Source organism: Rhyacophila brunnea, unplaced genomic scaffold (assembly GCF_057557595.1).
Source record: "Rhyacophila brunnea isolate RB1 unplaced genomic scaffold, BYU_Rbru_1.0 scaffold_11, whole genome shotgun sequence".
Classification (NCBI taxonomy): domain Eukaryota; kingdom Metazoa; phylum Arthropoda; class Insecta; order Trichoptera; family Rhyacophilidae; genus Rhyacophila; species Rhyacophila brunnea.
In genome coordinates this window covers 29472655-29499542 of record NW_028232763.1, presented here as the reverse complement: position 1 = coordinate 29499542, position 26888 = coordinate 29472655, and the positions used below count along the sequence as shown (strand labels likewise).

General features: G+C 31.7%; 1 protein-coding gene across 4 annotated transcripts in view; it reads right to left on the bottom strand.

Annotated features, from left to right (window-relative positions):
* The window catches only part of LOC147078565 (uncharacterized), a 354146-nt gene that overhangs the window by 175281 nt on the left and 151977 nt on the right, over positions 1–26888 (bottom strand). For 3 of the 4 annotated variants that reach the window (XM_085960509.1, XM_085960510.1, XM_085960511.1), the window contains exon 1: positions 20007–20832. The exons of the other annotated variant lie outside the window; for it this stretch is intronic. In XM_085960509.1, the coding sequence (XP_085816635.1) occupies positions 20007–20727 (721 nt within the window). In that variant the 5' untranslated portion in view covers positions 20728–20832. Of the gene's footprint in view, positions 1–20006; positions 20833–26888 lie in introns of those variants that run through there. 4 annotated transcript variants of the gene reach the window in all.

Here is a 26888-nt window from a genome sequence, read left to right as displayed (position 1 = left end):
TCATAAACATTGAAACGAAGAAAGCGTATAGCTAGTAAAAAGAATACCTTTCATTACGTTTGCCAACATAACATATTTTTCAAGAAAATTTCTAATTGCGTTTCTAATGTGTAACATAATATGTTATATTACCATACTTTTTACGATGAATGGTTGGTAACTTATTTATTATTTTTTTCGTTTCGGTTTTCATTCCGGTTCAAGTAAAAAATACGTATCAGTTCGGTTCCGGTTTTCGTTCCGAAAAATAATGGTTTTTCCGGTTTTCGGTTCAGCTCCGAGTGGATGGTAGTAAGTGACCCAAGAGTCTAAGAGTCCAAGGGCCAATACCCAAAACGTAAAACGTGTTGCGCCTGCGACAACTGAAGTGGAGAGTAAAATCATGTTAACGCACGTGTTTGAACATGTACCGAACTGAAAAAACCAATATTTTTTTACGGTTCAGTTCCGGTTTTCGTTCCGATAAAAATATCGGTTTTTTCCGGTTTTCGGTTCAGTTCCGGATCGAACTCCTGTTAGTTACTCTACAGTTATTTTCACCAAATTGGCGGGCTAATTAATAACTTGGAAAAACTAGTAGTATTTTGGCAGGTTAAGGGTTGGAGACAGGTAATGTGTGCCGCTGAACACCGAGTGGAGTGTAGCCGAACCGTGGAAAAGGTTTCTCACAATAACAAAATCATCTACTTATGTCACTATCAAATACATACAAGGTTCCGACGAAGAAGAAATAGTGAACAAATCAGCCGTAACTGCACCACGCTAATATTTGATTGATTTTTCTTGCATGCCAACGAGATATTTTTAATACAATACAATAAAGAGTAATTATTAATATTATTGTCATTAAAATTTTATTTGCATACGAAATCCATTGTATCTGTCGTTTTAAGCCATAACGGAATCCTATATATCTCTTTTCATGCTACAAAAAGCATACTGGCTGGTTCATAAAATAGCAATATAAAATGGAAATATTTGTGGAAAGTCTGCGTGTATGGAATCGAGTCGACAATAAATTATTGAGATTGTTTTACTGATTATGGGCTACTGTTTTGTATTATTGTCATTCGTTTATATTATTTTCGCGAAACTATGGTAAAGTTGTTTTTCTCTGCGAATCTCAAGCATTTTCCATAAAACATCAGGACTTCAGAGTGCCTACTTACTCCACGAGATCTAACCGAAAAAAGCTATGTTACTTTATAAATTCGAAAAAAAATGTCAGACGAATACAAATGTCTCCTAAAAATGTCATACTTAACTGTAGTACTTTATATTTGAGTGGCTAAAGAGCAAAAGTTCACTTTTTTCAAATGTTATACCATAATAATATAGTAGCAATATGGGTAGTGCTTTATTCGGGCCACACAATAAATGACCATAAACTTGAATAATTCACGAATATAATATGACAATAATCGGTGTGTGCTTTGAAACAAAATGACAATTTGTTTTTTGATTAAGTACTTACCTCCGATATGATAAATATAGTAATTTATTACTTTGGTATTTCAGAAAACGTCATTAGTTTATTAATTTCATACGTACTTTACTGGTAATTAGGGATTGCAATACCGGTATTTCAAAACCGGTATCCTAGTATTTTTCCATACCGAAATACCGGTTTTAAAAATCAGACAATACCGATATATTCGGTATTGAAAGTTGAAACAAAATGTATTAATTAACATAAAAAGTTTAACAGGACTGTATTATTATCAGGTTATGCGATGTTTGGTTTACTCCCGTTGCCCTTCGACTTTCTCGGTGACTAGCAATGACACGTGCAGATTTTCAAAATACACTATTGTATTAAAGGTAGGTAGATACCTACTTCTGTCATTTTAAATTTATCCAAATATTTTCGCCAGTCGCTCGCGGTTTTAGAAGTTGTCCGGTGTATTTTTAAGTAGGTATATCTGAAATCCCAATTAAAAACGTTTGTTTAATCATAAAGTGCCAATAGTTCAACTACTGGTTATTTTTAAACATCAGCATCTCTACCATATCAGCTCACTTTTACCTATTTTTAAAAGATTCCATATAAGATATGTACCTATTTATATATTTTTGCTATAAAATATTATTATTTTAAAGAGATTTTTATATCGTTACTTATAAGGAGATACTTATGTTTCCCCCGTATATTTCACGAATACCGATATTAATGCCGGTATTCAATTAGAAATACTGAAATACCGGTATTGGTATTTTCATTCGGTATTGCAATCCCTACTAGTAATCGCACGCAACTTCATCCACATGAAATACGGAAAGAAGATGAAATACGATAAGAACAAAAATAAATACAGAATGAAGAAATAGAGTTAAATTAAGTAATTTGTAATTCATCCACCAATTATAATTTTTGAAGTCAATGAGATAGGCAACAGTTATGCGCGCAACCCTCTACCAAACCGTTCAATTTATTTGAATATCTTGTTATTACTGACATGTACGCCACGTTGAATAAGCCCGCGAGATCGATAACGGCGGAATGTAGGCGCGCGCTTATTTTCCTGCACTTCACCTCACCACTCCACCGCTGATATCTGATAAAGTCCGTTGTTTTCGAGACTTTTTAGCTTTTTAGATGGTATAGTGATGCCAAATTGGTACCAAAAATATAGATAGTCTTTAAGCTGTGCAAGTTTCATCAATAATGCTCCAGTAGTTTTTGAGTTATAACGGAACAAACAGACAAATGGAGCGGCCCTTATAGTCCAGTCCGTAAGGCGCTGGTCTTTCACACAGGGGCTTCGGGGTCGATACCCAGTGAGGTTACAATATATTTATTAGATTTTCTCAAAGTCTGGGTCTTTGTGATTGTTTCACTTTTATTAATAACTCTACGACTGTTCGCTACTTAACTGTACTACTATCATTGGGCCTCATGGCCTGTTCTAGTGTTAAAAATGAATATTATTTTTATTTATTTTTAATAGTTAATTAAAATTAAAATTATAATTAAATTAATTAAATTAAGAATTAAAATACATAAGTAAGTATAATAATATATTATATACCATGGCATGTGCAATCCATATTATGATGCATATGTCGATATATTTATATACCTCGGAATAAAGTTATTTAAAATAAAATCAAAATCGTTACAGCACCGTGCGCAATTTATATTATATAAAAAAACAATTAAGTAGGTACTAATTATTTTCGATAGCGCATAGACTGTATACTGACGACAGACTGTAAGTGCGTATCGACCATCCAAGAAACCAGTAATGCAGCGCTCGAAATGGGAAATTTTACGAACCGGAGCGCTCAACAATTTTCACAAAACAATAACATGCTTATGTAATTGTATGTATATTACAATATCACGTTAGGTATGTTATATACCGACCTTTGACATGTTAGATTGTGGCATGCAAATATTGTCAGTGTCGCAGACAAAAATCGAGATTTATGAAACGTCATAAATACTATTTTTACCGTGATTCCGACAACTTTCGTATGAACTTTGATATATGCATTTAAAGTAAGTGAATTTTATTACTTTTTAATAATAATTCACCAATCAAAACGAAATGTTTATTTTTTCATGAGACGCAGCGATAAGTTACGGGTATTTCACAAACTAAACTCCGGTGCGACCGGGTCCATTTCGAGCCCTGCAGTAATGTTGGGTTATGTTATAACAACTAATAACACTTATTTAGATTTATAAAAAAATATTTGAAAAATTTTGGCGCCATAAGAAAAAATATGAGTAGGACCAACTTACTTGATATCTACATTTAGTAAGTACTTATGTTATAATATTATGATATGAAATTTACATTCATTATTAATTTGAATGATGTTCAAATATGGTTATTAAGTTCGAAGTATGTACTTATTTACTATTTGTATTTTGAGGTCACTGTGTTTCTACACACGCAAGGATATTTTATTAATTCGAATATCGATTTGCACTTGTTTTATGGTTATCATTAAACCTCTTGTACAGGAAGCATATTACACCGTATACAGCGCGATCAATAATATTCGAGATATTTCACAAAATTATAGGTCTCCCGATATGTGAGGTATTTCAGCGTCGACATTGAGAGACACAAAAAAGGTGTTATGGCATAAGAATGCAATGTAAATTAAAAACAACAAAAATTTTCGGGCGTCTGTGGAAATAATGTTTAGTGTCTACACGAAGAGGAATTTTGGTTCAATATTTGAGTTGGTGGGCGTACTATTATTGTAATAGAATTTTCAACCATTTATTTACCTGAATACTTGATGTCCTTTAATGACCCTCAAAGTAAAAAATACGCTAATAAAATAAATCACAATGCAGCTTCTATAAACATATTAAAGTTTTTTTTAGTTCATTGAGTTTTATATTTTTTCAGAGTTCGTTCGTTGGTCATAATATTGTCTTTCACACTATCTTGTGAGAAGTTTGCGGCAGGCGAATGGATGCTTGCGAATTTGCGATCCATTTCACTCATTGATTCCTACCTCAGCATCGCATGGCATAGGATCTGTTTGGATCTTCATAATTGCTGAATATTTTTTCTTTTAAAAATTGAGTGCATCATATAATATAACAAAAAACGCAAAACTATACTAGAATCAGTTTAAAAATAATAGCGATGGAGAGCGTCACCCAACAGCTAAGTAGATTCTTAAACTTTCCATGTTTCCATGTAGCTTTACCGTTTCTACAAACCAAGGGTCAAGAAGTCAAAATTGATAACCAACCATGTTTCTTTATTTTGCTCCGCTTATAATATTATATCAACTTGCAACTTGCTTGTCATCTTATTTTAAAACATTGCTTTATTTTATTGTATTACACACTTTAAAACAGAAAGCACATGGCGCCCATATGCTCACATACTTATATACTTACAATAATATTTTAACTTTCTTCAGAGACATGAGACATGTACTCATATCTCTCAAGGTAATAAATACCTCACTGTTGGTGAAATTTATATGACAGCGTGATCCTACTTCCTAATAAAAACAGAGTCTAGTTAATCATTGTGTTTCCGTTGAGCTTTAATTTATAATCTTTTCAGGGCTCTAAATGGACCGGAGCGCACCGGAGCGCCGTTCCTGTTCTTGAAATCGGTAAAATTATCGCACCGTCTCGTGGAAAAAAATAATTCATCATCTGACCTTGTAGGCCATATAATAGAAAATCTAACACACTTATTTCTATGAAATACACATAAAATTTGTTAAATATGTAAATATCTTCAGAAAACGGTCGAGCGCTCCGGTTCGTAAACTTTTCCATTTCGAGCGCTGAATCTTTTCAATACCTACTTACATGGTCCCCACATTCTTAAGCGGGCCCACCTATCTATCGCTAAGGTCAAGGGCAGTGTGCTCTAAAGAGTCTAAATTAGAGTTTCCTAAATTACGGGAATTATCATTTAAGTATATCAATCATCATACCTCATCAAATTGCAACGTATAATTACATATTTAAAATATTTAATAGCTCTGAAGTAAAGTGGTGACATTTATTGCTATTTGAGTAAATTTGTGATGTGTATCTCACTTAGCTAATCGACCCGCCACGCCGGGCCCTTCCTATGTTCGGACCCCCAGATTAGAATCCTGTCAGCCCCCCCCCCCCCCCCCCCCTTGTGGGGGCCATGCCTACATACATTAAAGTCGTGCTAGTATCCAACTGCATTTTATTATAATAGACATTTGAAAATGTGCGTCACTAAAGTTTCGAATTATAAACTTTTAAGCTTTTACCTTCTCGGGTGGCAACACATTGTTAAAAGTTTTACGGAGAGAGATATACAAAGGGCCTGGAGAAATTAACCAGACAGAAAGCTCGCATCGGCTGAAAGTTTAGTGCATTCCGCGCTCCATGCAATGTAATGTAATGCACTCAAAACTCGCAAACTGCATAAATAGACTCCTCAGAACTGATTGAATTGAAAAGGTAAGGAATCAAAAGACAAAGTTAAACAAGGATCGCCTCGAATGCAGTCACACCTTTTAAGCAGAATCTCGCGAACTTGGAGAGCGAGTAACTTTACACATTGTATCCCAAATCAAATCAAATAAAATAATACCGTTTAATTAATAAGTAAAGTATATCTTGCTACAATATCAATATTGCAAATAAGATCGAAAATGACTCAATTTTTGTTTCATTTTGTTTTCTTTTTCTAGTTTTTACTTTTGTTTATTTAATTTAACTAAAAATTATAATAGATTCACATAAAATGTACTTAATACCATAACAATTGACGGGACGGTAACACAGTGGAGACAGGTAGGTACCTACTTCCAGAAAATTAAACTGTATCACTGGATGTCAAAGCGTTTCACACTTTGCTACTTGATATTCGAATTGTTCTAAAAATGGTATGCTCCATAAAGCAATCGAATACTTCGAATAAGTATTCAGCATGTTAATAATTTGTTTTAACACTTTTGTAATTAGTTACCCATTATTTTACCCTACGTACTACTATTATTCTATAGATTCGATTATAATGAATACAACTGAAAAATATGTATCGTCCCATCTGAGCGGAGTCCATTGCAGGCCTCGATTGAAGGCACACAAGTCAAAATTAACATTATATATAATCAAATCAAATAAATAAACATGCAACCTTCAGGTTTGAAAAAAAGAATAAGATTTTAGATTATTATTGTTAAATAATTTGTAAAAATAAAACAAATGCTTTTTGTTAGTACCTGCGCAAATTGATGTTTCATTTTGTTTTAATTGTGTTCCAATTTATTAAAACCCGACCCGTTGCGACCCTATCTTATATCTGATGTCCCCTTGGGCACAATGATACACCGGTTGAGAACCACTGATCTTGATTAATATTTTTTAAATATTATTTACGTAAACGTAATTAGGTATAATGTTACCTGATATACTTATCATGGAGCTGACACCGGTGAAATAAAGCGAAGTATTCTGAAAATGAAATCTTATTCCTGTCTTTGTCTTATTTAACCTTCATTAAATTTGGGTCTCACTCTTGAATCGAGTAGGTACTGGCCTTGCGTTTCTCTCACCGTCTGTCTGATAGCCGGTATAAACATTCGGATAAAACAGATCGGATTCTGACATACATTCCACATCTGCCGGCCGCAATATATTTACTTACATTATTATATCAGGCGTCATTTTGCACATATTATATTCGGTAATTGTTAATAAACAGAACCACAATACAATTTTATTATTCAGGTATAACCAAAAATAAACGTGTGCTACATTTTAATTATTCGAAAGAATTGTACCATGAATTTATTGATAGTTTTAGACATATTTTGAGATCAATGTGGACGCAACCGAGATATTAATGTGAAACAACCTTTATTTTAATATTTTGCGTTGGAATGGTATTGTAACAGAGGTAATTAATTGTATGTACCTACTTAAGTACCTACTGACACCCTCCCAAAAAGATTCTATGGATAAAGCTGGGGATTTATTCACTATATGTAATATTTTTTTAGAGAGGGCTTTCAATGTAAACGGGAATTGAAGCACATATTAAAACAGTTGGGATCACTACTTAAATATGCATATATATATATTATATACTTAAATATGCATATATATATTATATACATAAAAATGTCGTGTTAAAAATAGTAAAAAAATATCCCCATAAATAAAGGTATCTGCGGTCCAGACTCGAGTCAATTCTATTTTTTTTTAATAAAACTATTCAAATGTGCCTAGGTTAAAATATAAAAATATTAATTGTTAATTTATTATTTATTATTTATTATATTGTTATTCCAAACTAACAACAGAAAAAATATTTCAACACAATATACTTTGTTATCTTTCACGATTCGAATAAATTAAACGATTCATTTGCAAGTTTAAATTTTCAAATTTTCAAATTTAGATTGATAATTTATTTTACTTTATATTTTTTCTCATCTTATCATTTTTAGATGTTTTCTCCATATCTCTTCTACATATTATTTACATATTATGTTTTCTGTCACGCGTTACAGATATATTAGGACATACACAAATTACATTGTAATGTAAAATATGTAAATAAACAAACAATGTATCGTATTACCATCTTTTTAAAAATCTATCAAGTGCAAAGTATTTTTTATCAGCTTGAAATTAACTATTTTATCTGTGATATTCGAATTTATGATAATATTACGAAAAATAAAAAAAATAATGAAATTAACAATCTCTGTCGTCTTGGTGACAAAATGAAATTATTTATTTTTAAATACAACTCGGAAAACAATCGAAACAATCGAAATGTCAATGACATGGTGACATTTAAGATTTAATTCCTAACTCGAGAAATACAAGTGTTCACAAATAGAATATCTCTTACTATTATAATTTATAATATTACAGAATTGCATATTTGAAGTCTCTACAATACAAGTATAGTAACATTCAATATTATATAAGTACACATAAAACCAAATATACCCACCTACTTGCAAGTACCTATATTGTATACTAATAATTAGTAATACGTTGGTGTCTCTTTTTTGTAAAATAATTAGAAAACTAAACGCGATGAATATACTGGTAGATAAAATTTCATTAGTTAGTACCAATGGCAAACTTCGAGTAGATAATTGAAATAATATTAACACCTGCAACTAATTTGGAAACACCAAAAAACCACCTGTCTCGGCAAATATTTGTTAATAATTAATTAACAACACCGCAATAAAATTGTATATTTTAATAAACATGATTTTTATATAACTATTCCATCAGCAATTCTTAGTCAACATAATAATATATCAATATACTTACAGGTTTAACCTTTTATTTCCATGTATACTTACTCTCTATTTTTACCACGTTTTTATTAGCTTGTATTCTTGTTTGTCCAGTAATTTTTTTTTCTTGTTTGTCCAATACAAATCTTGTTTAACTAACTTCCCGACTAGCTAGACATTTGAAACTTTTAGAATATATCAGAACACGACGACAATGCATTCTTTTAATACTTTTAGCCATCTTTAAGCAGAATTGAATTCATTTTCAGTTAATTCTGATTTGTATGGAAAGTTATTTCGGAAAAAATTCGTAAAAAATAAAACACTATTATTGGTTGCTAAGGGGTCCTAGCAACTAAATTATTAATATATTAGTGCGTTACTATGAAAATCAATATGAAATGTCAAAATGACATTTCAGTATTCTACATTTATTCAGTATTTCTATCAAGTACAAAAAAAAGTATTGATTAATACATAGAATTGTCAAGTTTATATGATTCAACAGAAAATTTAAAAACGTGGTCTATATAAAAAGTTCTTTTTATCTTATAATTATTTATTGTTTATGTTTAAGTACATAAAAAAACAATTTGTCAATTAGTTTAAATATTATTGAAATGGTAGCAATTATTGTCATTTGAAGCGTATGGACAATTTTATTGCCTTCAAATTAATGATTAGGTATGTAATTCGTCAAGTTAATAACAACATCATGATTTTTAATTGACTAGAAAAATCGACAAAAAAATTCGAAGATTTTATTGCTTTTCTCTAGTCACACTTTATAAAACCGTTTTCCTAAACGGCCATAATTATGTATTATTGTAAAAAAAACCTTCAGTCCGTGTTGCCTTGAGATGCAAAAGATTTATTTTTCTCGCGATAAATAGAAATTTATGACCGACGTAAATTTAATGCTATTATTGTTGGAAATTTTATTAATTGAAGTCTTTGATTATTTACAATTTATTCTTTTGAACACACTCTTGCATTCAACCTTATCATGTTTGTTTATAATATGTACCTACATTTAAGATATTTGCATAAAATAATAATTAGTGCTTTACATGTAAGCAAGTAAACCGTGTTCATTTTATTCAACTGGTTGAATTACTATTTACATGTTACAATAGTTAAACAAGTGTTCTGAATTATAGTTTAAAAAATAAACTAGTTACGATTAAGTCGATAGCTATTTCTATCTTTGCACCACTTTCAAGACTAGACACTTAACCAAACATAAAGAATAGCATTTCAACCAGACGAAAAGGCAACATGGTAATCTTTATCTAGACCTCTAGATTTTAGATAATTAACGTCGGTACATGGAAAGTAACTTATTTGAATATCTTCATATTCTGAACTAAAATCTGCATAATCAAGCACAGATTAGATTTTCTGAAATTTATTAAATATTTATCTTTACTGATGTTAACTGTCAAATCTTGGTGGAGACACGTGATAACATAATAATATGTAGTAGGTACTTATTCCACAAAATATAATAATTTAGAGAACCAGCTTAGCCCCACTCCAATTGGACATTCTCAACTGATAAGTTTTAGTATCTATTGTAGTTTGGAAATACAAAAACAATCAATTGTCAATATTTTTTCACGAGAACAACGTTTGAAGTCAAAAAACTAAAAAATAATCCGGGTCCAAAATTTTTTCATAATTTATATATTGAATCAAATTGCATATACCTAACATTTATTTTATTGGTACAATAAAATCTGGTGTGATATTGTAGCTTTTTGTGAGAAGTTTAAACTGCTTGCGGAGTCGAAAAACGCTAAATTTAATACCATACGCCAGATTCGAATCTTGGTGCCAATTCAAAAATGCTCTGGTAAGAAAAACGTTAAGTTGGCAATGCTGGTTTAGACACCAAATAAACGAGTTATAATATTTATATTCCTTGATGGTGTGTGAGATATCCACTGTTTTTTGTTATATACTTATACGAAATAAATATATATTGTACTTATATGACAAAATAAGTAAAATACCATTAATCAAATTACATTATAAGTACTATAAGAGTCTAACCACAGCATGTCTCATAAGTCATAATGGAATACTAATTTTAGCTAAACTGCAATGAAATAAAAATTATATCGAATAATTATTAATATAGCAAATAAAATTACCTATTATTCACTTCGTATGGCGACTTCACAGCAATATATAACTGATTAATATTACAGTGTTTATAAAAAAATAACTTGTTTTTTTTCTTACAAGTATAAAGGTTAATAGCAACTTATCAACAATTGATAAGTATTAAATTGTCATTAAAAACAAGAATACTCGACAATATGAAAAAATAATTGCAGGAATCATTCATCGTCTAGACTCCCAGAGTAAATAATCATTGAGTAAAAGTAAATGAACATTTTTTCATATATACATACAACCTATTTTACTGTAACTATTTGGCAATGAGGTTTTTAGACTTTATAATATTATATCGTATACTATACTAAATATATATAAACGCATTCAATAATACTCAATTATAACTTGGTAGCCATGTCGACTTAATCCATGTCATGGTAAAATTGCATAAGATATTGATCACACTTTGAAAGACCATAATGACTGTTTTACACGTATGTAGATAATTTACATAAATTGATTAATATTATTATTTTAAACAATTAAATCTACTTTTACTTATTTATATTATAAAAGTATATTAAATCAACTTTTACTTATCTATACGTACTTACCTATTATAAAAGAATAATTTAAAATCAGCAACTTATTTTGTCACACTCAATTTTTGCGCATTTTTTGTATAACCAAATAATACATTATGTTATAATTTGGGAGCGACCGAGTACCTACTACTAATAACATGTTTTTCATAACACTATTTTTTTGTTATTGCGCGATTTTCTACAGTAACCAATATATTCCTCAAGGACGGTCTCCATAATATGGGCATAATTTATTAAATATAAAAGTAAAAAATATCATGGGTGTCGTCGATTTATTTTTCGAAATAATGAAATTAAACATTGCGTCGTTGTTTTGCACTGGGGCTCAGGGAAAAACCAAATACATTTATATTTTTATTTATTATGTAAATGTTATTTATCATTGCAGATCTAGATAGTGCACCAGATTATAATATTATTATGTATATGAAAATGCAGATCATTGACATGTATATCATAATCAAATATCTACAATCAATGATGATTATATTTAAATTAGGTATGTATAGAATACGCTTCATAATTTTGCATTTTTACTACACTATGACCACACTGATACGCCTCTTTGCTTGATTAGCTCGCATAAAATTAGATCAAATTTATACACTTACATATTAATAATTTATGTAGTAAAGAATAAATAGCTAATATAAGTAAAAAAAATATTTTTAGAATATATTACATCATTGTCATTCTAGAGCCGGGGTGCAAAGTTATGAAGTGGCAACTCTACCTCCCAAATTTCCTATTAATAATAGCTAATAATTTTCATTACCAATTATTGATTGACAACGATTGAAAAATAATGTAGGAAAGTATTTTAAATAAAAATGATTTATTATACGTCTAAGTCGATGTTTGATATATATATCAGATGGAATTAATTACATATCACTTAATTGACTAGAAACTGCATCTATTACATCCCATATAATTTAGGTTTATGAGAAGTCATTAATAATGAATAATTATTAACAGATAAGACCCTGCTCACTGCTCAGAGCAAATCATGCAATCATCATATAAATGATGGTCCATGGACCATCAAGTTGAAGGTAAACGTTTATTATTTTTATATCTGAAACAATAATTTCGAGCTAAATAAAATAATAGTTATTATTGAATAGGTAGTTAGAATTAAGTAAGTTCGCCATAACATTACAAATATGAAAGTGTGAATAATAATATCTTGTTTTTCTCGGTCCATACCCTCTTCAGGTGGAGCATTTGACACCAAACTAAAAGTCACTCGCCAGTCTTCTTACGTATTATTTTACACATAACGCGGCATAATAAATAATAAAAGTAGATGTATTGTGCCATTTCCGGACAATTCTATGTGTAGATGGATTCACAAGCTTACTTAGAAGTTAGTCATATGTATTTGTTTTTATTGGACTAAGACTACAATGTGTAGACTGTAGATAGTGTTTGTCAGTTTTTAAAATTAAATTAAACCCTGCCTGATCCTAGCCATAGTGAATAACAGTAAAAAAATATTCGTTTATCAATAAAATATGTAACATTTTTCTATTAAACCATACATAATTTTAAATATTTTATAGATAGAAGAATATTTTTTACTGATTATGGTTTGGTTAGGCAAAGCTTAATTAAGTAATTAAAAAAACTAACCAACATCATCAGCTATAATATTTATGTAAGTACTTACTTATTCTTAATTCAAGGAATACAAATAAGTAGGCATGACTGAAAAGGTGTGAACTTTTTTTCCGGATATACCTAAACTATTATGATTTGGTTAAGGCAGGGTTTAATTGAATTTTAAAAACTAACTAGCATCATCTACAAATTGTATTCTTAGTTCAATGAAAACAAATAAGTGTGACTGACAAAGTGTGTGCACTATTTATGTGGAATTTTAACAGCCTACCTCTACCCTTCGCCACTGATAATGACCACTATGTTTTACCATAGATAACGTTTAATAATACGTACAGTGTCTCATTGACAATTTTGAATAATTCCAGTGTACAGTAAAAATGGGTTACCCATTACCCATTCCCAACCCTTTTCGAATCGTTACCCCACGATAAATTGTAAAATGCCTTTTTAATAAGATAAAGAAAACGCATCGAATATAGATTTTTCAGTATAATATAATTCAATATAATTTTAACTAATGACATGTATGTATTTAATGCGATGGTTGAAATTTTATCTCGTTAACCAGCTTCAAATTTTGCGGGTGAGTTTTCATTAATTCCATCCCCATGTCATTCTCAGCGTTTAATCTGTTTCGTGTTTTAGTTTGGCCCGTCGCCGTTTTGGTCGCGACCCCGCTTGGGGGTCGCGACCCATATGTTGGGAGCCTGTGGGTTACAGCAATTGATAATCTTTGCATCACTCACAGCCTACCGCAGGAGTAAGATAATACATAGGTACGTGTACTCACACACTTTGAATAAAGGCATCGTTTCCCTTTGCCGTCTCGCAGTAGGCTCTTCGTACAGTAAGAGAATAATTTGACATTGAGTGCAATGAGTGCCCAGAAAGAAGATCAAAACTTATAATTTGCACAATGAATGGAAAATTGAATAAGTATTTCTTTGTGGTGGAGAAAGACAATTAGTGTTAGTGTTTAATACATTGTCGCCAGCCAAATTTAAATGTTGCTCAATGTGAGAATTTGGTAGATCACTGCCAGTTTTGATACTGGATAGTAGATTATAGCCTACTTGAAGTTGAACATACCTTTTATAGACCGTTTGAGTAAAGTTCTATTCTAAGATAAGTCAGGTGCCTGCTCTCAATGCTTTTAGTATGCACCGCTAAATGTTTTGCAAACAATGCGTTTATCACGCCATGAATATTGAGTGACTTTACGTGACCACGGAAATTTTTATGGAGCTATGTTTTGTATGTACCTGCTTTAGAAATGACATCATGAAAATGCCGGCCGACAAATTGATAAGTCACACCGGATAAGTCCTTGAATGAAAATGCAGACGCCATTACTATAATTAACACACCTGAAACGATAGATACTGGGTATTTAAGAAATGATTTCCAGTTGCGATCCGAAATACCATTCACCCTCAGTGACCTGCGTGTAATACACACGATATTCAATATATAAACCTCAGCTGGGAAAATGTTTAATATAATCAGGAAATCATCCATCTATACGTAAAATATACAAATCTAAATAATATGATCGATTTAATTTCTATTTATGTTGGGAATTCAGACTAAGTGCAGTCCTTCGGTAGTTATACTATCGGTATCTAGTGACAGAGTACGATAAATTTTATTCTTTTTTATACAATGGTAATATCTTATTCTGACATTTTAAAGTATTTAATTTAGTAATGCTTATACAAAAAAAATAGTACCTAATTCAAAAATAAAATTACAATTATAATGCCCGGTTATAAAATTTGCGTAGGTATTTAAATGTAAGTTCTTCGGAAGATAATAATATTTTTCAATAATTCATAGATTAAATTTACTGTTTTATATTAATTTTTACACACTTTTCAAACAATACAAATTTATGGTCGTTTTTTTTTTTTTGATTACGTCGAATCGGTTTTGATAAAAATAACAGTACAATATGATGTTGTTTGATTTAATAAAACGCATTTTTTTTGTAGTACTTATTCCTATTTAACAAATAAATTTGGACCGGGTTCATCCTAGAAATTAATTGGTATAAATTTTTGTCCAATTCTAATTTGTTAAAAAACTATCAATTATATTTTGTGTCTTCTCCGTTATTATATCCTAGTTAATGTTTGGGATTGTTATATCGTTGTAACATAACTTTATATATTGTAGATTATTTATTATTTTTATTGTTATTTAATTTTGACTCATATTTCAGTTTTATTTGTATTTATATTCTTTCGCACTTCAAGTGATAATGTTGTTTATTTTATTTTATATTTTTTATTGTAAATTTTGACTAATCATACATATTTCTTGATATTAATTAATATCATTGTAAGTGCTGATTGTTTCATATTTTGTGTTATGTTAATATTTAGAATAATTTGTTTAGTGCCCTTAATGATGTAGTATGAAATATTAATATCCAACCTCAAAATTTTTAAATTAATTTGTTATTGAGGAAGCATTATTGAATGGATAATTCAATGTACCTATTGTTAGATTATTTCTGTCGCTTTTAATTTTGTTTGGTAAATACTGTTTTAAAAAATATATTCAGTTGAAAATGTTTCTCTGAGGCGGACGAAACCGGTCCAAATTTATTTATTAAAGTGGAATAAGCACTACAAAAGCGTTTTATTAAATCAAACAAAAATACAATGCAGTTCCACCATAAATTTACAGTTATCACAATAAAAGAAAATAATATAATGTAGTAATAAGATATGGCTTTTCAATGAACGCAGATTTTTATAACGTCTTTTTAGTTGTACCAAGTAAAACTTTGAAATTTAAATATATTTTGACTTTATAGTAGTTATTGATTATTAAACATTTATGTTCCGTAAGTTGTAAATTCACAGAAAATTATATTAAATTGCATACTTCGTTTTCTGTCGCTGTATACCCGGAGTAGCACTACAATAGATTTAAATATTTCTGGTGCTAAAATATGTATTATTACTTTCTAAAATTGAGATAATGGAAGAGTTATGAAGTATTATGTTTTCATGTACTTTCAGAACACCTGGTATAAACAGCTCGCGACGCCGGCAACTGGCTGCGGCTTCAATACCTACATTTGAAGCTCCGTAACCGCAATAATAGTCGTCAAAATTCAAGAGTTTCGCATAATTATGCTAATCATCAAGAATCCCAAACATTCTACCACTCCTATATTCTTATGAAGGAATTCAATTTAACAAACAATAATTAATTTATAATAATTTTTATAATAAATAAGTACCTACTTACCTACTAGAGTGTTATCTACAATATTTTCAATGTGATTTGTACACTATTATTACAAATTACTCAAATTCAGTGTTTCCCTAACATACGACATGCACGCACCCCTTATTATACTAATAAAAAAATACTCTACGGGTTTTATATTGTCATTAATATAAATATGCACTTTTTTTTTTTTTTTTTTAATAATAACCATACCCTTGCTTTTTCGTACAAGGTGGTTGGGTGGGTTAGTTGCATTGATGTGGGGCTAATTAGGTGCCTCCATTTATATCTTTAATTTTCTTTATGGCCAGGATTAAATATTTTGTGTAGTGTTCTTGTGTTGTTCTATTGCTTAGTGCTTCGTGAGGCTTTTGGAGGTCAATTTCGTGATTATGTTGTCTACATCGAGTCCTGAGAGTCCATCGCTCCCTTTCTAGTATAGGGCAGTCGTTGATGACATGCCACACAGTTTGAGATGTGTTGCCGTCACATGGACAACAGTCGTCATCCCTCAATTTAAATCTTTTTAGATAAGCTCGCACCGATCCGTGGCCTGTTAGTATCTGTGTGAGTTCGTGTGATATTTTTAAGTTCCTGGCAAGAGTGATGGCACAGTTTATGTTTGGAATAAATTTCTGCGTTATTGATCCTGTGGCGGATGTTGTGTATCTGTGGTTCCATAGCTCTATGGTATCTTCGTTTAGTTTTTGTTTTGCGTAACTCAGAGGGAAGTGTGTATAGGTTAAAGGTCTTTTGTCTGTTGTGGCTTGTTTAGCGTATTTATCAGCTTCCTCGTTTTCGGCTATCCCTGTGTGACTTCTTATCCAGAAGAATCTGGGGTTTGTTCCTATCATTCGAAGCTGTGTTGACAGTGTTAAAATGTCTCTTACAAGTGGGTGTGTCGATGATGGGTTTTGGAGAGCTACCAGACTGGATTGGCTATCTGAGAATATGTTTACATAGTCGTGTCTGTGGAACTTTAATCTTTTGAGTGTCCACTCGAGAGATTCTCTGATAGCAAATATTTCTGCTTGGAAAACAGTGCAGTAGCTTTCGAGCTTAAATTTTCGGGGTGTTATTAATGTTCCATTTTCGTAGGCTACAAAAGCTGCCCCTACTTTGTTATCGATTAGACTGCCATCTGTGTAGATCTCCAATCCTGTGATGTGGTATTTTGTTTTAGTGTCTTCGTCAACTGTTCCTATGTGTTCTATATTTTCTAGATGTCTGTTACCAGGATGTGGAAGTTGTGTGTAGTGTATTTTGTTTTCGTATGTTCTGTCTGTAGGTAAGTGTCGGGGAAGTATGTGGCTTGTTTTAACTTGGTATATTCCTGTAAGTTCTTGTATGTTTATATCTATTGGCGCTATTCCTGCCAGGGCTTGTGCTGACGTTAGCGATATTGTGCGATATCCCTTGCAAATTGATATTGCGAAAGGTCTTTGCGCGGAATTCAGTCTTTTTTGGATCGACTTTCTGTGAGTTGCTTTATTCCAGACCGATGCCGCGTAAGTTAAGGTTGGCTCCACAGCTCCATGATATATAATTTTTAAAACTTCAGGAGACGCCCCCCAAGTGGCTCTTGCTGTTTTTAAAAAGAATTTTCCCAATATGCACTTGCTGCAACTATATTTTTTGTGTTGCGATAAAGCAAATATTTTTTTTATGAATAAAAAGTTCAAATGCGTACCACAGTTTGGGAAACACTAATAAACATAAACTTAAAAATATCTACCTACATTTTTTGATACAAATTACGATCTGAATTTTTTATAAAAATATTGAGTACCTATTACTTTTCTAATTACTTTAGTGTATTAGGCAGGATATCGTATACTATAACCATAACCTTATATACCTATATTATCATATACCTACATAAGCAAATCTATGAATTATTATTCACTATGTGCATATAAGTACTTATATTAGGAGTGCGTTAATCTTAGGGACATATAAATTATACGTTACAACAATTTTATAAAATTACTGTACATTTTATTTAAAATACCGTGTAGCTCTATGCAATTTTCCATTAAATACTCATCTAAATACTTTGTGATGATTACTTGATTTTAACTAATTTTAATAAAAGCAAAAATATACCCAATGTTTCATTTAATTTAATAGTTCCTAGTTATTTTTAAAACCTTTACGTTGTCATGTCAGTATCTAAATTTTAAGTAATCCACAAATTATTATTTTTTATTCAAGACAGGATATAAACATAATTTTAAGAATGGGCCACGCCCATCAATTACAGAAATCGTAGAAAGATTGTTTAGAACTTGAAGATCTTCAATAAAAATCATACCACATTCGTGTGTATATAATAGTAATATAAATAAATAAAGTGTGTTTATGAGGTTTTTCAAAATGGTGTACTTTAAATAAATACATTATTGTTGACAGCTTATAAAAACTTTATAATTACCTACAAGTACATAATATTAGATATTTTATACAATGAAATAGTGATATTATACTGTGTAAATTTTATAAACGCTACTGAACTATTAAAAGTGATAAAACATTGAAAATACAACCTACTTGTTTTTATTAAAATTCAGTGAAGTACGTACGATTATTTTACTAAAATTAAACCTTACGCTGTTCGATAATACAGCACAGAGCGGCTTTCCCGGTCAATCCAGGGTTTCCTTTTGTTTTACAAAAAGCTGTATTAATTTTATTTGTTAATATAATTATATGAAGATAATATAGAACCTATAATATGAAGAAAATACGTTGACGATTATTTGCAAAACAACTTTTATCATTACAGCGAATCGATAATAAATACCTATTATAATTGACAGCAAATACAATATGATATTATGATCGTAGATGGATAAGAGAACCCACAGTGATAATCTGATGTTTTATCACCATATTCTAAATCTGTGATAATTAATTTAATTGATATCAAAGTTTCAAAGTACTTATCATTAATTCTTTACTATGCATACAAAATAAATTCCATCGTCTAATTTTGTTTATAAAAAAAATGTCGAAAAATATGTACATAATTTTGGTAATCTCTTATCAACCGCAAACGCGTACATGGAGTTATGTCATCTACCAGAATTGCGCCGGCACGTAAAAATGATAACACGCCTGAGTCGCGCTCACATATTAATGCTAATACACAGGTAAACATATGATTCGTGGGTACCGGGCGATGTAATAATATGTGATAAAAACATACAGGTATGCCAACGTATTTCACAGTACATTTACAAATGATTACCACCCATCGAATATTATTTGCAAATATCTTCTTTGAAAATAAGACTGATTCGATTGCGGGTCTACGAAACGACGATTATTCTTTTATTCACAATGTAATAAGTTAATAACTAATAACCTATTTCCCGCCTACAAATATTATTTTATATGGCGCATTTTATACCACCGCTAATGTATTTAGTTTTGAAGGTCGTTTATAAAGACATTACCTGATATAATCAAATTATTTACCGGCTACCGTGAGAACTTCAAAAACAATATTATGTGATATTTATACTTATCCAACGACGTTCATAACGTATATTATGTGTAGCAAAGAGTACTTATTGTATTTGTAATTCGGAGTATACGCAGTTATGCAATTTATTTATTTATTTACAATAGGTTGATGAACAGCTGTTTACAAAACAAACGAACCTCGTATTTGCGCGATGTGCGAGTCATATTCCGACTTGCTGCGAACAAACTCCATCCTCGCCGCCATGTTCTGGAAGGTGTGCTGTTGGCGGTGCTGCTCGTGTCCTCCACCGGAGAGAGCCTCCTCTGAAGGGAACCTCCCGGTGGAAGACACCGACGACGACTTGGAGGAGGAGGGCGGCAGAGCCCCCTGGCTCTGGTAAGCGGAGTCGTCATGAAGACCCCGCTCTTCAGAGGGAGTCCTGCTGATCGACTCCGTACGAGAGGTGGTCACATAGGTCGGCTTCAGAGAAGTCACTTCGCGCACGGATTTCTTTACGGTGATCGTTTCGAATTTTACGAATTTAACACCGGCTCCGAGGTCGCCTTCCTCCACAACCCGGCGCACTGATTCCTGATATTCAGGTTCCGGCGGACGCCTCGCCGTCTGAGGAGCATGCCTCAGATTCACTTCGATCTTCGTGGCGCTAGCGGCTAGGCGCTTTTTCTGGTCTTCCTTGAGGCGCCGCTCCATTTCAGCGACGTCCACGGCAGTCGCGGCGTCGACGACGTCGGCGCCGCTGGGACCTTCCGAGGAGGATCCCGACCATATTTTCTCGAAGAAACTGACTCTGTCCCTTAACTTTTTTGTAGCCGGGGACGATGGGGAGTCGGGAGGAGCGCGGGATTTCGGGGATCCAGGGGGCGGCTGCCCTCCAGGATCTTGTCTCCTGTCGCTCATGTCACTCGCGGGTCATAACTCGCGATCGTAAACTGTCCGCGATGGCGGGATCTGTCAATTCACGTACGTAATTCTGCATTCGGCCGCGGAAGCCGGTTCGATACTGAGAGGAAAGGAAGGCTCGGGCGGCGGTCGCGACGCTGTAAGCCCCCTCCGTCCCACCCCCCGCCGCCAAGCCGCTCGGAGCCTTCCGAGCGCAGGCGCCTTTTCCTCTCTCGATAAAAAACATTTGGGGGGCATTCATAAATCGGATATCATAGAGCTATTCGTTTCGAGCATACCTCTTCCGCAGGCAGTTTTCATGATTTTATTGGCGAAAACTCTACAACACGTTCGTGTAATTCTTTTCATCAAATTGAAAAAAACGCAGCGTGCCTTTATCAAGACTAGACTCTCGTTAGTAATCAATTAATTATACATTACACATATTTCTAGTTATTTAAAGAAACCATTAATTGAATAGCACAAACTATCAGTCGCATTGAAAATTATTATAGAATACTATCATTTTGTTATTATCTAGTAAGATAATATGATTAAAAGTTGTAAGGTTCTTGAAGTGCTGAAATCACAGCAATCCAAACATCATAAGTACCTACCTAATACATTCAAAGATTCACTGATAAATCCTTAACATAAGATATGTACCTATCTATGTATCGAATGAAGACAGAATTAGGAGAATACACGACTAACTAAGTTATATAAACTATGTTTTTTTATTGGGGTTACCTGCAATAATTTCAGTATTTCGACTTATACAGTATCATTGAATCAGACCATTGGGGATGGTATTACGTGAAATAATTTTGTCCTTCATTGTCAAATTTAAAGTTTCGCGTATTGACTTTATATATTATAATATGAACGAAATAAACTGAAAAATAAAATGCAAAATTCGATCCTAAATTCCAGATTACCGTAATTATTCCATTTTTTTAAATCTTCTTATACTTACAAATGAAAGTGACAGAAAAATGATCTCTACCTGAATTTTAATAAAGTCAAATTTCCAAACATCATTAATTTAAGATAAAAGTTTGTAATAAAATTTCATGGGATATTATTTTTAAAGTGAAATCTACATACAATAGGTAGGTACTTTTATTATATTTCAATAAATGCAATTTAAATATTTTTCTCGACGTAGGTATCTATTACCTTTTCTGGAAAAGAAATACCCATTATTCTGTTCAAATATTGTATAGTATTGTGTAGTGTATATTATTATGTATCTATAGTTTGAAAATACATCTGATTTTCATTAACTATTTCATAAACCAAAAATATCAACTTCACATGAGCATTTTTAAATATCAGAATTTAACTACAAGTAGCTGTCAAATGTTTATCTTAGGTGCAATTACATTATATTATACAAATAAACGTAGCTTAAATACATCCGTAGAAACAACATAATTATACATCTTGACTTAAATATAATAATAATATGTATATTTTATTTAACATGGGTAATTAACAGCCTTAAGTAATTAAAATTTACTATGTAATGACATGCGTCTTTTTATTCAAAAATAGAACGAAAACGTTCCTACTAATAAAATATTGTAACCCTAATTTTCTATGGAGTTTACCAGAACTATATAGAAATCCGATTAAACAATTTCATGCATGCATGTAATTAAATCGTACTGTACACAATTAACACAATAAGAGAATATAAATTGTGGACGTTATTATTGCATCATACATAGACTTAAAGCTATTATTTCTATTCACACACGTAAATAACAAACAAAATAATTTCATCTCATATAAATAGACATACGAACGCAATGAATGTATTGCATAAAATGTAGGGACCGTCTGGTATCTTTTACAATCACGAACACATACAAAAAAAAAACACTCTCATTCATGCTTCCACACAATATTATGTGAACAAATAATACTTCGTACAAATAAAATTTACATACACGACCAAATATTTGTATGGATATTGTTTACTACTTTACTACAACCGGTTGCAGAGATGTCTTCTTTCGTTTAACTTAATGAAAAGCGTAGGGTATAAAATCGAATACTTAAAGCATCTTTCAATCCATAAAATATCTTTAAATCCTTACAATAATCACTCATATTATTGCGCTAAGAAAATTTTAATAATATAGGTATTTCACGCTTAAATAGATATTATGTACCCTTTTGATAAGTATTTCACAATTTTACATTAATATAAGTAGTAATATTTGCGAATGCTTTCGATAGATTATATCAAGCATGCCCAACTTCAAGTAGGCTGTAATCTAACTAGCAAAACTGGCAGTGATCTACCACACTTGCTCGTTGTCATTTCTACTTAACACAATCGCTGCGGACCTTTTAATTACTTTTTAATTTCCGTATTTAAATAACATGTTAATTGGATCGATTGGCCGCTTAACGGGGACACGGCAGCCGTGTCATCCGCGTCGAATGAGTTAAATAAATGTATTACATTTGGCTGGAGAAAAATTAGCTTACCTGTCTTTCACAATCATAAAGAAATAAGTACTCAAATTCGCATTTGTCATTACAATTAAGCTTTGTTCTTCTTTTTGTCATTCTATTATGACAACTATTCTACTACTATGCAAATAGCTCACTGCGCGACGGTAAGGAAAGCTACGCCTCAGTTTAAAGCGCGGGGGTTCACATCATCTCTTTCTTTAGCTTCTGTGACAAGGCGTATTTTAATTTATGCAATACGAATCAAGTGATAAGACGAGGTGAATAAATACAATATACTTTTACCTATTGTAGTCATTAAAAATAATACTGTTTAACAAGTGTACCTACCTATAGGTACACGTCTTTCAAAAAATCATTTTGAATGCGATTACGTCATAATTATAATGAAAAATGTCTATCCACCTACTTATTTATCTAAAAATAAATATCCGAATTACGTATATTTATTTTGTATAAATTATCTTTATTTATCCAACAAAATGAGGATAATTTAAATCATAATCGACACTCTAAATAGGTACCTCTACTTAACAAATATTTACCACGTGTCCAGCTAGCACGGAGCACAGATCGATCGAGATCAGGCAATTTTTAGTACACCGATTGCATTGACTGGTATCGTAGTGTTCTCAGATTAACTTCAATTTCATGGCTATTTTGTAGCATTTCTGTATAATACTATAAACACACCCCTCTGTTTATTTACTATATCTATGATATGCATGTGCATCAGTGGCGAGGGGTGGAGGTAGACTGTTAAGATTTAACATACATATTGCACACTAAACTTTGTCAGTCATATTTATTTGTTTCCATTGAACTAAGATTACAATTTGCAGATGGTTCTGTTTAGTTTTTAAAATTCAATTAAACCCTGCCTAAACCAAACCATGATAGTTTAGGTATGCTATGGGCGATTTGATCAAAATAGTGCACACTTTTTCAGTCCCACTCTTATTTGTTTTCGTTAATTATGACAGATGGTGTTGGTTAGTTTTTTTTTTAATTCATTAAATTCTGCCTGAACTAAACCATAATCGATAAAAAATATTCTCTTATCTATAAACTATCTAAATTTATGTATGGTTTAATCAAATAATTTTAGATATTTTATAGGTAAACGAATATTTTTTCACTATATTATCTACTATGGGTTGGATTACGCAGGGTTTAATAATTGAATTTTAAACACTAACAAACACTATATACACATTGCAGTCCCACGTCAATGAAAACGAATACGTTTGACTAACAAAGTTTAGTGTGCAATATTTATGTCGGATCAGCCTACCTCCACCCTTCGCCACCACTGTGCATAACATGGGTATTTCTTATTTTGAGTACGTAGATAATTAAGTATTAGATTTTGTACTACGGTAATATTAAAAAAAACGGTATATATAGTTATACTTCTTTGGCGTAACAAAACAAAAACAAAACTTGTGATAAACTAGATTATTTGACTAGCTCTTAATTATCTTGTTAAATTACACACTCAAGAAAACGGACCGTTTATTGAAACGCCGTTGGTTTATTTCTATACACTTTAACTTATATTACTAAATTATATAATGGGGTCTCGTTGTTTTTATTTTTAAAGTACCAACTGTCACTCTGACGTTTAATAGGTTGTTTACGTAAGGAATTGCAAATGGCCGACAATAATAAATTCGCTGCCGAGGCGACGGAACAATTCTAAACTATAATATTATACTGTATAATCGTCACGATTGCAGTATCATACTGTAGCGTAAAGGTAGTGCGTTCGGTTGATAACCGAACAATCGGTGTTTCGAATCCAATCGAGTGCGTTTTTTTTCGTGTGAAAAAATAAATTATGTGTTACATGTCACACGCCAAAAATACACTCTGATCTGATTTACGCCGAAAGAAGTATAACTTAAAAAATTTGAATTTAGTATCATGGTTTAATATTAGATTATGATCATGGTAAGTACCTATTTAAAAAAAATATATCCATTTCACACTGCAATAATAAAATTATATTCCAATACACACAGCCAAGAAAAAATATTCTCACTTGAAAAACATAATTTCAAAAATCTATTAAAAATCTAAAAGTATTATGTACTTGGCTTGTTTACTATTAGAATGCAAAATATAATAGTCAGGTTATATTAGATTTCCTAGGATAATGAGTAAATTCTATAAATAAATCCATTAATGTATGGATTGAATAAACAAAATGACAACATGTCCGACCAGATCATTTCATTGCTATTTAGATTTGATGACATCACAGCGTGATATCAAACTGTTGACCGGTGACCGGGGACCAAATGAACAGAGGCAGACTGGTCATGTCAAAGATAAGCTTCGTTTTTGATGATTTATTATATCCAACATTCACGTAATGGCGATTAGATAATGAGTTGTAAAAATGAAAATTTAATTCTTGTGTAATAATTATTATTTTTAGAATATTCTGTGTGTCAGAGCGGAATGCAGAAACATTTATCATAACTAATATTTCCTTAGCAGAAAACACTATGCAGAAACATTGGATCACTTCTATTGAAAATAATACCATATTTGAAAATTCTCTTTCCTATAGTTTAGGTAAATTATTTTATAATTGTTAAACGATGACAAAAATATGACAACTGCATTTTATAAATGCAATAACTATAAATAGGTACATATTAATATTTAATTACAATACTCTTATGTTTCCGTTATAAGTCATTATACGTGATTCCACAGGCACCGCAAGATATTTTTTAACATGGTAACACTAGTGTCAAGTGTCATTCTATCATCTGGCATCTTGTATTTCTTCGGGCTGGCGTATAAAAGTAAAATAATAATCTGCAAGTACATGCCAAACAAATTAACACTATCAATATCCATATTGAGATACATTGTTAAATAAATTTGAGTGTATGGACTGTTTTATAGACATGCCAATTTATTTTGACAGCAGCTGTCAGTGGTAAATGGTAGTACAGAAGGGGGCGTCTCCATAACAAAGGTAGTCTATGGTTAAGGATTCCTTAACTCTATACTCAGTATAGTCTATAATTAAGTCATGCTTTTCGGCAACTTATCCTTAGGATCGAAATCTTGGATTCTGCATAGAGCTCTCAAACAATAGTGGAGATAAGTCAGAAAAAAATTTTAATGAGTAGAAGAGGTATACCAAATTAACCATAATGTGGATAAAGTAGAAAAAGAATGAGTCGAATCAACAGAATTGAATTAGTAAATTTGACACCAGGGACCTCAAAAATAATGGGAACTGAAATAACTCTCGGGTGTGGAGTAACAGGCAACCGGTCTAGAATGTGGAAGAATATATGATAAACTTAAACACGTATCAAAAATACGCTTGTCATTCGTTCTGACAACTGCTCTCGGTTTATGCACTGACGCTCATTCGATATTGGTGTATCTGAAGGTTGCAACACACACTATTGCACGTCAATTGGGTCTACTGGTTCATTTTCGTAGGACACTCACACATTCAAAACCTTATCTCAAAATGTAGTGTATTGGGGTATAGCCTATCGGAATTATATCTATTAATCTCATAAACATAGAAACTTACATACAATTTTGGCCTAAACTCAACAATCTGTATTTTTAGTTAACAATTCACACACATGTTCGCAGCTTTTTTATTAAAACAATATAGGTAGGTAGATACCTTTTCAAAATTTCGTTTACAG